General features: G+C 58.9%; 1 protein-coding gene and 1 long non-coding RNA gene across 3 annotated transcripts in view; both read left to right on the forward strand.

The window, feature by feature from the left end:
• The first annotated feature begins 3,100 nt into the window (after positions 1–3,100).
• On the forward strand, positions 3,101–4,282 carry LOC123925317. Its single transcript, XR_006814943.1, has 3 exons — positions 3,101–3,448; positions 3,585–3,739; positions 4,225–4,282. It is a non-coding gene; the product is annotated as an uncharacterized LOC123925317 (long non-coding RNA).
• Positions 4,283–9,389: 5,107 nt separating this feature from the next.
• TFDP1 (transcription factor Dp-1) overlaps positions 9,390–12,691 on the forward strand; it is a 42,285-nt gene continuing 38,983 nt past the window's right edge. For both annotated transcript variants that reach the window (XM_046028343.1, XM_046028344.1), the window contains exons 1-2: positions 9,390–9,501; positions 10,056–10,128. In XM_046028343.1, coding sequence (XP_045884299.1) covers positions 10,117–10,128 — 12 coding nt within the window. In that variant the 5' untranslated portion in view covers positions 9,390–9,501; positions 10,056–10,116. The remainder of the gene's footprint in view (positions 9,502–10,055; positions 10,129–12,691) is intronic.

Genomic DNA, 12,691 nt, shown 5'->3' on the forward strand with positions numbered 1-12,691 from the left:
TTGCCACGCGGCCCTTCCCTGGTGGAGGAAGGGAAGGCACCCTGGGCTCGGCCTGGGGGTGTCCGAAGGCATTGCTGCCCCCGCAGCCCCACCTGACCTTGACCCCAGCTTGGCTCCGCCCCAGCCTTCCCCCCGCCAGCCGCCCTCTGTGGTTTGGGCCAGACAACCCAGGAGGCCTGGGTAGCAAGTGAGAATCTAACCGTCGCCTTGGTGTCCCCTTGAAAGGCTGAGCACTGGCCGACTCCGTGGCTCTCTCCTCACCAACCGCACCAACAACCCCGGTTGGGGCTGTTCTCGGTTTCTAACTTGGTTTCCAGGTTGGTTCCCTGCGGGCCTGTTTTCCTGGGTCGTCAGCCCAGGATCTCCGCTCTGCAGCCGGTGGCCCCTGCCCACGCCCACACCCCTCCTCGCCCTCACCCCCGCCCGCCCGACAGGCTCCAGGCCACTCCAGGCCCATGTCCTTTATCCATCGGCCCAAGGGGGTCGTTAGACTAGATGGTTCTCAGCTGCTGGGGGGGTCTTTTTCCTACAGGGACACCAAAGAAAGAGGAGCATCGAGGACGGAAGGCAGCAGAGCGGAGAGAAACCACAGATACCCTCGCACTGCCCAGTGGGTGGCCCCCCGGTGGTGGCCTGGGGCGGGGGGCTGGGGTGTGTGAGGGGCCGAGACGGGTGGCTGGGGACTGAAGTAATGGTGAGACGTCTCAGGCGTTGGACCTCAGGTGGACGGACCGGGGTAGTCGTGATCTCTGTCCCCACACAGCCGCGTGGGTGCTCAGCTCATGGCGCTCAACTGCCCAACAGAAGCGCGAGGGCGGCCCAGCCCGTGGAGGACTGACCTCTCCCCAGAGACGCTTCTCCTCCTGCAGGTCTGGTGCTCACCGTCCTCTCCCGCCTCTGGATCTCGTTCTCTCTCTCCCGCACGAAGTGCGGACTCGGAGTCTGGCGCTTCTCCGCTATCAGCCGCGGGCGTGAAGGACGATGTCCTCATTCCCGTTCGGGGCCGCTTGTCCTCTTGTGGGATGCACGTCACGCCTGTTCGGTCTCCTGCTGTGGGTTTCGGGCTTCTTCCAGTGTAAGCCCAGATGCCGAGTGCGCCCTGGGTACGCCCCAGAGGCAGCCGGCTGGGCAGAAGGCTCTGGGAATGCTCAACCTGCTGAAATAATGCCAAGTTCTTTTCGGAGGCGAGGGCCTCCGTTTCCGTCCCTGCGGGCTGTGCGGGCGGGACGCCACGCCCGCGGCCTTCCCAGCCCTGGGTGGTCAGACGCCCTTAGACCGCGCATCGAGCGGCTACGAACAGATTTCTGCGTGGGGTCTTCGCTTCCTTTTCCCTGATTGTTGATGACTGAGCCTCCGTTCAGATGTGTGCCCAGTGGCCAGTCTCCGGACTGACAGCCGGTCTGTGAGCAGCGGGTGCTCCCTCTTAACTCCTCCGCAGCTGCCGTACGGTCTGTGCAGGGCTCTTACGCGTTCCGTTAGCTTTCCTCCTGGGTATTTTACATTTTTGATCTATTCCTCAATGGCACCTTAAAAAGCTTCCCATTGTAGTAGAACACACCTACTTAAAGGTGCAAATACCACGAGTTTACGGCTCAATGAATTTTCCCCGAACACACCTGTTTCACCTACAGCCACTCAGGAAGCACCAGGTCAGCCCCCAGAGACCGTGCAGGGAGCGGTCTTCCTTCCATGCAGTGCTTTTCTTTCCCTTTCTTTTTTCTTTCTTTTTTTTTTTTTAAGACTTTATTTATTTATTTGACAGAGAGAGACAGAGAGATCACAAGCAGGCAGAGAGGCAGGCAGAGAGAGGAGGGAAGCAGGCTCCCCGCCGAGCTGAGAGCCTGATGTGGGGCTTGATCCCAGTACCCTGGGATCATGACCTGAGCTGAAGGCAGAGGCTTAACCCACTGAGCCACCCAGGCGCCCCCACCATGCCTCTTCTAAGGAAAAATATAATCACCTGCATCATCACAATACCATTGTCATACCTAGCAAAATAACACCGTTTTCTCTTATCTAATTTTTGGAACATACATAATCTTTCCCAATTGTCCTTTATAGCTTTTTAAAAGAAAATAGTTTCATTGAGCTATAATTCATGTGCCATCAATTCAGCAATTTAGAATGTACAATTCAATGGTTTTGGGTATATTACTGATTTCTAAAATTGTGATAAAATATGCATCATAAAGTTTGCCATTTGCCTACTTTTAAGTGTACAGTTCAGTGGTATTAATTAAGCTCACAATGCTCACAGTTTGTGCAACCATTACCATTATCTATTTCAAAACTTTTGCATCACCCAAAATAGAAACTCTGTGACTTAAATAGTACCTCTCCCCATTCTCTACTACCTTCAGTCACTGGTAACCACTAATCTACTTTATGTCTCTATTAGGTTGCCCATTCTAGATGCTTCATGTAAGAAAAATTACACACTTTGCCCTTCAGTGTCTAACTTATTTCACTCACGATAATATTTTCGAGGTTCATCTCTGTTGTAGCACGTGTCAGAATTTCATTCCGTTATATGGCTGAATAATATTCCATTTCATATACTTATAACACGTTTTGTTTATCCACTCACCCCCCAGCATGGGCACTTAGATTGTTTCCTCCTTTTGACTGCGATGAATAATATTGCAATGAACATTGTCAAAGTATCAGATATACTTTGTGTGTGTGTGTGTGTGTGTGTGTAAATTCTATTAATGTGATGTGTTACGTTGATTGATTCTCTTATTTTGAAAAATAGTTGCACCCTTGGAATAAATCGCACTTGGCCACGGTGTATAATTTGATGAAAGATGTGACTATAAATCTGAGAAGCTCAATGAACTCAAAGTAGGATAAACTCAAAGAGACCCACACGGAAACACATTATAATCCAACTCAAAGATAAGGATGAAGAGTTTTTATTTTTTTTTAAAGATTTTATTTATTTGACAGAGATCACAAGCAGGCAGAGAGGCAGGCAGAGAGAGAGGAGGAAGCAGGCTCCCTGCTGAGCAGAGAGCCCAATGTGCGACTCGATCCCAGGACACTGGGATCATGACCTGAGCCGAAGGCAGAGGCTTAACCCACTGAGCCACCCAGGCACCCCAAGGATGAAGAGTTTTTAAAGCAATGAGCTGTGACTCATCACTTAATAAGACTAACAGCCAATTTCTTATCAGGATCCATGGATGCCAGAGGAGAGTAGGATGACATATTTAAAATGTCGGGGGAGAAATCCCAAACAACCTTCCAAAGGAGGATTCTGTATCCGGAAAACTGTTCTTCAAAAATATGGGGAAAGTAAGACATTTCCAGATAGACAGAAGCACAAGGAGTTTATTTCCACCACAGCTGTCCTACAGGAGATGCTACAGAGAATCCTTCAGGTTGGGACAGAAGGACACTAGACATAGCCAGAGACCACAAGAAGGAAGGAGGACCTCTGGTAAGGGTGAGTACATGGGCAAATTATTGTATTCTTGGTTTGTAGCTCCACTTTTAACTTCCTATCTGACTGAATAGACAAATGCATTAAATAATTATAAGTCTGTATGTTGAACAAATAAGGTCCACTTGTTTCCACCCAGGTTGGCAGAATGGATAGCAAGCTGGATCTGGTGTCTGCTGTCTCGGAGACGGGATCTTGATCTAAGGGTGCACAGGTTGAAAGTGAAAGGACGGAAAAGATTTTACTCACCAGGAGAGAAAGAAGGGGCTGTACTAACGCCAGACAAGACGGATTGTAAGTAAACCAGCTGTTACAAGAGGGGCACCTGGGTGGCTCCGTTGGTTTAGCATCGGGCCCTTGATTTCGGCTCAGGTCACGGTCTCGAGGCTGTGGCATGGAGCCCCGCGCTGGGCTCCGCACTCAGTGGGCAGTCTGCTTGAGATCCTCTCCTCGCCCCTTGTCCCTCCTCCTGCTTTCACACGCACGCGTGCACTCTCTCCCTCTCGCGAATGAATAAATTTTCAAAAAAAGTTGTTACATGAGACGAAGGACATTCTGTAATGATAATAATAATACCATGTGACTGTGATAAAGGGTGAGCTCACAAGAAGATGTAACGATTATAAATACAAATACATACACTAGGGGCAGCCGCCTGGCTCAGTCCCAGAGAATGTGAGTTCAAGCCCCACGTGGGTGGAGACACTCCTTAATTAAGTAAAGCTTAAAAAAATTGAATATTTTTAAAATAATTACACACTAAACTTCGGTGCTTCTAGATAAAGGAAGCAAGCACGGACAGCTCACAGGGGAAGTAGGCAGTCGTACAACAACATGTTGTTGTCATGTACATGTCGTACAACATGTTGTACATGTACAACATGTACATGTCGTACAACAACATGTCGCCTCCAGCGACGGGCAGAACACTGAGACAGAAGGCCAGCGAGGACTCGGAGGGCCTGCACCACACCACGGAACCAGCTGGACCGGACAGCCTAGCCCCAGCAGCACACACGTTCGTCTCCGGCACTCACGCCAGCTTCCCCAGCGTTAGGGCCCGGGGACTGCCTGCCCTGGGTGGGCCAGCAGTGTGCGCAAGAGCCTCGCTCGGAGTCTGTAAATCTCCAGGGCCCCAGGTTCTTGCCAGCGCAAAGGCAGGTTGTAAACTGAAACATTTTAAGAGGAAGTATCGCGATCATCCCTTTCTAACAAACCACTCTGGCTGCTGACTGAGAAGAGGTCCGAGGAGGGAACGAGAGCTATTTCGAAGTCCTCTGTGAAGAGGACCGTCCTGGGGCCGGGGTGATGGGGAAGAGGAGAAGAATTCAAGATATGTCAGATGGGTGGCTGGTTTTCCTTACTGAGAGCACAGGAGGTATTCGACTTCTGTCTGGGTTTCTAGTATGAACAACGGGGAGGACATAGTTGTGTCCTGCACGGGGGGTGTTGGACGGGGGAGCAGGTTTGGGGGCAGAGTCACGAGTTCATGATTGTTGTCTCAACTGACCTTGTACAGAGTGGTCATAGCACCCAGTTGCCCACCAGTGGTTTATGAGGGTGTCCGTGAAGCCAAGAATCTATTTTAATTTTTTAAAAGACTATATTTATTTATTTGAGATAGAGCGAGAGAGGCGAGCACGAGCAGGGGGAGCAGCAGGCAGAGGGAGAGGGAGAAGCAGACTCTCCGCTGAGCAGGGAGCCCGACCCCAGGACCCGGAGATTGACCTGAGCCGAAGGCTTCACCGACTGAACCCCCCCGACACCCTGAAGCCAAGAACTTAAATGGTTTCCCCCAGAGGAATCTGGTTTAGCTCTAGGACGGCAAATCTCGACTGGAGGAAGGTCAGGTACGTGTGGGGCGGGAGGTTTTCGGGAGCAGTGGTGAAGAGTCACGCTCACCGGCCTCGTGGCGGCTCGCTCCCTGCTGCCCGGCCCGCAGCGCTTCCCCGGAACCGTCCTGTGTCCGGTCGTCCTGCCCCAGCTGCCCACGCCTGCCTCTCCCTCGCCCTGGCCCCACACCCTGGATTTGGCCTCTTGGGGGTGACCCCGCTCTTCCCTCCTCCTGCGGACCCTCAGCAGCTTCCGAAGAGCTGTCTGCCGCGCACACTGGCATTCAGGAAGCTGCCGTCAGAAGTAACTCCTCCTGTGCGGGAGATCGCTCTCGTTAACGACGGCAGGGGCGGAAGCTAGGGCGCTGGAGGAAGCCCACGCACCCCAGGCTTCTGTACGCGATTCTGGCTCTAGAACAGCAATTCCGGGTTAACCGTCTGGTCCCGGAGGCGGCTGGCATGGCGGGGCTGCTGCCCGCCTTCCCTGGCCCCTACATGCTGTTTCTGAGCCCAGATTGTCTGCAGATCTGCCTGTCTTGTGTCACGATCCTCTCTCTCAGTCCTCGGTGCCGTGTCAGCACTCCGAGTTTGGGAGGAATGCGGGAAAGGTAAAACTTGCGAGACCGCGGTTTGTCTCTAATTAAAGAACTCTTTCTCCGCTGAACTAGGGCTTCAGAGAGGCTGACATTACTTATCAAAGGCCATTTGACTTCTCTCTGTGTTCACTTCGTTGTAGCAGGTGGGCCGTGAGGTCCCTCTTGGAACCTATAGCATCAGCAGACAGGTAGCAGAGAAGGGAGCAGAGGCATTCAGTTGTACATAAAGTCCAGTTTCCCAGAACCCAGGGTGTAGGGCCCAGCGCCGCCTTCCCTCCCCGTGATGGTAACCGGATCCTACGGGGGAAGGACACACTGTAAGGACAACATGGGTATTTCCACATCACAGTGTAGGATTTTGTAGAAAATAGTCTTGTTGCCGTCTTAGCCAGGGCGGCGTGGTCCCCCAGCAGAAGGTTTTCAGAAGGGCTGTGGGGTGAAATGGCAAAGACCGAGGGGGATTTCTTGCACTGCAGAGGCCAGTGGGCAGTGCGGGCAAAGGGTAAGTAAAGAAAAGGGTCTGAACAGTAAACCCAGTAAACAGGCTGGTGAGATCAGCTTCGGTCTAGAATTTGTCAGCTCTGAGAAGTGCTTTCCAAAGGGCTGTGGCTTCAGCCTGCAAACGATCGTGCGCCACGCAGGTCTCGTAAGAGGCAAGTGCTGGGAGCCCAACACACAAGAGGGTCCGGGACGGGCCCTCTTCCCAAGAAACCAGACCAGAAATTTTCCAAAATGAATCATGACTCAAGGAAGAGTAAGGGCGTCTCCATGGGTCTCGGAGGTGGGGTGAGGGCAGCAGCACCCCTCTGCCAGTGGGGCGTAGGAGAGCTGACCTCTCTGGAGGGGCCGGCGTTCCTGCTGAGGCTGAGCAAGCCCACGGACTTACTGACATTTTATGAATCCACAAATAAACGGAACGAAGTTTTCTAAAAACGCCTGTGAATTTGAGCAAAGAAAATGTCCCTGGTACACATTAGGAACATTCTCCTGTAATAACTTCGAGCCCCTGTCCCCATCCCTGTTTTCCCATGTCTTGATGTCACCATATCGTGACCCAAGAAGGTGGGAAACAGGAAGCCTGGAGAAGGACCAGTGTCTTCAAAGAGGGAACCAAGGGCAAATCGGATATTTAACAAACACTTAGAATTCCAGTTTTCAAGGGATTAGAACACATTCTCTCTTTAAAGGACAGTTTAACGGGGTGGGGGTGGGGTAAGGATTTGTATCACCCCGTGAGACTCAACAGGGCAGGGCCACAAGGAAGGAGGGAGCTTTTGGGAGATGCGGACCTTTCCCGGGAAGGATCTAATCACTTTGTTCGAATAGACAGAAGAGCACGGTGGGTGACCACACAGGGCTGGACGCCAGCCACCGAGGTGGGACGGGCCAACACCCTGAACCCGGGCTGTGCGTGCGGAGTGAGCTCTGGAGGCTCAGCCGGCGAGGGGCACGCAGGCTCGCTGCTCACCGGGGCTGCATTTCTCACGTCCAGTCTAGCGGCTTCAAGGCAGGGCAGCGGCCAAAGGGATTTGACCGTCAACCAAAAATTTTAGAAATTCTGCTAACTTTTAACACAGAAACGAGGGTTCTGTGGTGTTTGATTATAGAGTCAAAAAATAAAAACCCCAGCCAATTCTGCCCTTTCCCCAGGTGAGCCAGAGCTCCTGGAGCGGCCGCCCGGGGCCGCAGCCCTGGCGCCTTCCGTGGATTTCACCTCAGTGAGGTCTCTGCGACGCTTAGAACCTTCTGGTAGTTTCCTGGTGCGAATGTTGTTGAATTACTGGAACCATTTTATTTTATTTTTTAGATTAGTTTTATTTTATTTATTTATTTGACAGGAAGGCCACAAGTAGGCAGAGGGAGAAGCAGTCTCCCCACTGATGCGGGGCCCGATCCCAGGACCCAGGACTGTGGCCTGAGCCCCTCAGGCGCCCCGGAGTTCCCGGGATGCTGAGGTCACGGGGAGGGTTGGGTTCTGTGCTGTGATCTTCTTCCGGAGAGGCTTGCCGCCCTGCGTGCTGGGGTCCACGTGCTGGGAGTCGGGTTTCCGCTGCTGCTTGGGGGCAAGGACTCAAACCCGTTCGGAGTAAAGCGATGCTGGGCGAGGAGAATGGAGCTAGGACACGTGACCCCTAGAGGGACAACATGAAGGAAGGGTGCAGGTTCTGACTCCCCAGGGACCTGCTAAGGGACCAAGACGTTCACCAGCAGAGAAATAAGACCATTCTGCAGGCAGGAATGTGCAGGATTTTGCTTCTCCCTCATTACCCTCACTGTCCACCTTTCTTTGAGGCCCATTCTGTGCTAATCTGCCCAAAGAAGGTGCATGTTTCTGCGGTCTCCACGAAACCAGCCGGAGTCCGGTGTTCGCAGAAGCGGCCGGTTGGCAGAGAAGCAGGAGTGGACAGGAACCGAGCCGGGCTGTAAGCGAACAGCCGCCCTCACAGCGGAGGGAGAGGCCTTTGCTCCGCTCCTTACGGCACACAGCCTGCAGCCCTGAACTCTGGACTCCAGCCCGCCCTCTGCTGGGATCTAGCCTGTGGGGTGGGCTCCAGGGTCCACCAGGCCCACCCAGTGCGGGGGGAGCCAACTGGCTGCCTGATTTCCCTCCTGAGCGCCCACCGGCAGGCAGGAATCAGGCGTAGGCTGGGTGTAGACACAGAGCCCGCTGCCCCCCAGGTGGACGGGGCCCGCCGCGCTGGGTGCACGCACACCCCGTCTTCTCCACTCACCTGCTCTTGCGCATGGGCAAACACGCTCACTGCACAAACCCACCTGCCTTTCTCTTCCACGAGTACGCTCGCACACGTGTGCACACTTGCCTTTCTTCCTCCGTGTGTGCAGCTGGCCTCCATCCAAGTGTGCACACACCTCTGCCCTCTCCTCCGAGGACACGCACGCCTGCACGTGCATACCTCCAACCCCCTCTCCGCGTGAGCCTGTGCGCACACGATCTACCCTCCTTCCGCCTGCATGCACACCCACACACTCATGTACCAGCACAGGCACACACCTGGCCCCTCTCCCTTGTGTACACCCGCGCCCATGCACTTGCCCCTCCCCCCACCGCTGCACACCTCTGGTCCCTCTCGGAGTGTGCACGCACACCGGCACTAGCACACTCCCGGCCCTTCCCCAGGTGCGCGCACACGTCTGGTCCCTCGCAGTGTGCACGCACACCGTCACGTACACACCGCCCGCCCTTGTCCAAGTGCGCGCGCACACCGGCACGTTGCACACCTGTGGCCCCTTTCCAGGGGGGCGCACACCTCCGGCCCCTCTCCAAGTGCGCGCGCACCCCCGCCTCCCAGCGCCAGGCTTTCCGCCTCTGTTCCCGCCCGGCGCGCACGCGCACGCGCACCCCGGCGCGCGCGCAGCCCATCCCCCTCGGGGCGCGCGGGCCGCACCGGCGGGAGGAGGAGGAGGGAGGCGAAGGCGCGAAAAGGCGCGCAGGCGCGCTGCGGGAGCCGGCCCGCCGCCCACGTCACGCCGCCGCGCCGCGCACGTCACGCCGCCCGACGCCCGCTCGCAGGGTGAGCCCCGCGCGCCGGCGCCTCGCAGGGCAGGGACCCCGGGGCCGAGCGCGCCGCCGGGACCCCGCCCGAGCCCGCGCGCCGGAGCCAGCCAGGTGCGGCGGGCCGGGGTCCCGCGGGGGGCGCGGACGCGCGGGCGCCCGCCCCGGTCCCGCCGCCGTCCCGCCGCGTGTGCGCGCTGGCTCCGCGGCTCCCGCGCCCCGGGCCCCCCAGTCCGCGCCGCCGTCGGGGGCGCCCCGGGTGGCCGGACGCGGCGGGGGTCGCGGGCGGGCCGGGCCCCCCCTCCGGGGCGCGCGGTGGGGGGGTGCGGGCGGGGGCCGGGGCCGGGGCGCCGGGGTCGGGCCGAGCGCCGGGTGCAGGGGCCCCGCGGGCGCGGCGCGGGGTGGGGGCGGCGCTGACCTGACTGCCGGTTCCGGCGCGGGAGGCGCGCGCGGCGTTGGGGTGACAGGCCCGCGGGGCCGGAAGCCCACCTGTCACGGCGGCCGGGGGCGGCGGGGGCCGGGGGCGGCTCTTTGTGCGGCCGGTGGGCTGTCCCCGCGGGCGGGGGGCGCGGGCGGGCGCGGGGTCTGCGCGGGAGGGAGGCGGGGGGGGGGCGCCGGCCATCGGGTTTTCGTTCTCACTCATTCCTTGTTTCCGTCTTTCTTACCAGAAAGTCCGTTTTCTGCTGCGGAGGGCGAGCCCGGACAGCGTCACGTCGCGGATCTGGTAACATGGCCAAAGATGTAAGTGTGGGCCCGCGGCCGGCCGTTGGGCCCCGCGCCGGGTGCGCCGGCGGGGCCGGGCCGGGGTCGCTGCGGGCGCCCCTCACCGCGCGAGTGTGCGGCCGGCCGTGCGGGGACGCCGTGCGGGGACGCCGTGCGGGGACCCGTGCGGGGACGCGCGCACCTGCTGGCGCGGAGGCGCAGCGGGCAGGGCGGCGCGCACTCGCTTTGGCCACGTTTGCCTTTTCCGTGTTTTGTTTCTGCCTCAGAAAAACGAAATTGGGTGACTAGTGAAATGCGAGAAGTCCTGCTTTGGTTCTTTCTGTGTTTCTCAGTTTTAAGTTCGTTCCAGCAGCTTCTAGGTCCCAGAGCGGCCTGTGGCTGCGCCCCGCGGGTCCGGCTGCGCCGCGGGCCCTGGGCATCGGGGCATCGTCGCAGGGCGGCTTAGTACGCGTTGCCCAGAGCTGGACGCGGGTCCGCCTGCGCCCCGGGTGCCCCTGCCCGTGCCGCCCTGCGGCAGCCGCGAGCCGGACCACCGCTCTGCAGAAGGCCGCGCTCAGGGCCCCACCGGGCATCCAGGCCTGCAGCGGCCCTGCCTGCTGGGGTGTCAGTTCAGCTCAGAGTCCATGCCCCATGGGAGCTGGCGGCTGAGCGCGGGCTGCGTCTGCGGATGGCTGCCCCTGTCGGGTGTGCACCTCCGGGCTCGGCCAACGTGCGGTGTGCTCAGTGGAGGAGGAGTCTGGGTGCGCCGCTGTGGGAGCCGCGCTTGCGGACTTGGTTAACTGTGACCGGGAGGCCGTCTTGGAGCCCGGGGACCTCTGCCGTCTCCTGCAGCCGCACGTCCACAGGAGCAGCCTCTGCAGACTGCAGGGGAGCCTCCGGCGGCCCTCTGGCTGGTGTCCCTGGAGCTGATGAGGGGCGACACACTGGAGGGGACAGGGGTAGCCGAGGCGGAGAACAGCGCGAGGAGACGCAGAGGGAAGGGGCCTCCCTGTCCTGAGAGCTGGCAGCATCAGGTGTGGCTGGAACGGGTCTCACCGGGCCTGGTGGATGGGGCTGGCGTGGGGCGTGTGGTCCGAGGAAGGGCCCGGGCTTTCTCTCTCACTGGCTCATTTTCGTCAAGCCAAGGGGTGACGTCCAGTTTGGGAAGGTGACTGTGGCCGCTGCTGGAGGAGAAGCAGCCGCAGGAATTGGGTGGCGGCGCTCCCATCTGAGCGAAGTGCGAGACCAAGCCTGCCGGTGTGGCCGGGAGCTGAGCCTTGGGTTGCAGGCGGTGGGCTGGGACCCCTGCTTTACAGAGCTCTGGGGTCTCTGTGGAAGTCTGGAGGGGCTGGGGTTAGGTTCTGGGGGTCACAGGCAAGGAAGACAAATTTAGGGGACAGGGACAGGTCACCTAGGCAGATTTTGGTGAGGAGAATCCGGGGAAATGGCGTGGTAGCTCCCTCCCTGCAGCGGAGGCTCAGGGACAGCAGCGGTTTTGGGGGCGCTGGACAGCTTGAGCCTGTTCCCTGAGGGTGATGGGGTGGTGGGCGTGGCAGGCTTACAGGGCAGGAGCCGGCGTGTGAGGGAGAGGGGCAGCTGGCCCGCGGCAGCACTGGCCGTCCTGGCCTGAGTGGGGAGCCGTGGGCCATGCGGTGGCCCTGGGCAGGCATCCAGGCGCACAGACTGCTGCTATAGGCTGACCCTGAGCTGTGTCCCGGTGGAGGGGCCTGATGTCTGGGACGATGGGAAGACCTGCGTGTTTCACTCGTGCCGTTGTGGTGGGTCTCGGTTTAGAATTGACACAAGCTGGGCCCACGGCTTCTCTGTGCCCCGTGTTTGCGTCTTTTGTCAGCATTTGGGGACGAGGGGGAAGTGCCCGGGTGGAGGCCGGCCGGCTCGTTTTGTTCGTGCGTCCATCCTGCCCATTCTTCGCTGTTTGATGAGGGCCCGTGCCCGGCGGAGAGCGAGGTGTGCCGTTTGGCTGCTCTCATGAAGCTTGCAGGGGCCGGGGGCCTGGAGCGGTGGGGGCACGGGGAGGCCCCGGTGGGCGTGTTGGGGCAGGAGGGGAGCCAGGGGCAGGGCGGGGCTACAGGGGTATGAGGGTCCTGGCGGCATGGGGCTGGGGGGCAGGGTAACGGGGAGGCTGGGGTGTGGAAGGGCCGGGGGTTGGGGGGGGATGGGGCTTGCCCCAGGGGCAGGAGGGCAAGGGGGGGACCTGGAGGTGTGGGGAGGTGAGGCGGGGAGGCCGAGGGAGGAGGCCCCGAGGAAGCCGCACTCTTTCCCCTGGAGCGGGTGGGCAGGGAGAGCGTGCATGGGGGTGTGTGGGGCCTGCAGGAGCCGGGCCGGGGCCCAGTGGCTCTGAGGCGCACCGCACCTTGTGTTCTCTGTTGCTAGCCCACAACTAACCGTTTCTGTGCGTTTAAAGGGGCGTCTAGACAAAACACTGTCCTTCCTTTGCTTAAAAAAACTCTTGCCTTTTCCAGCAACACGTGAAAGCAAGGCTGGTTCCGTGGCGATTCGTCGTGAGCGTTGCGTCCTGCAAGCGCGTCTCCACCTGGACGTGTGCGTGACAGGAGCGAGTGGGCTCCCGTCAGGGGTCCTG

This window comes from Meles meles, chromosome 14, assembly GCF_922984935.1.
Source record: "Meles meles chromosome 14, mMelMel3.1 paternal haplotype, whole genome shotgun sequence".
In the NCBI taxonomy this organism is placed as follows: domain Eukaryota; kingdom Metazoa; phylum Chordata; class Mammalia; order Carnivora; family Mustelidae; genus Meles; species Meles meles.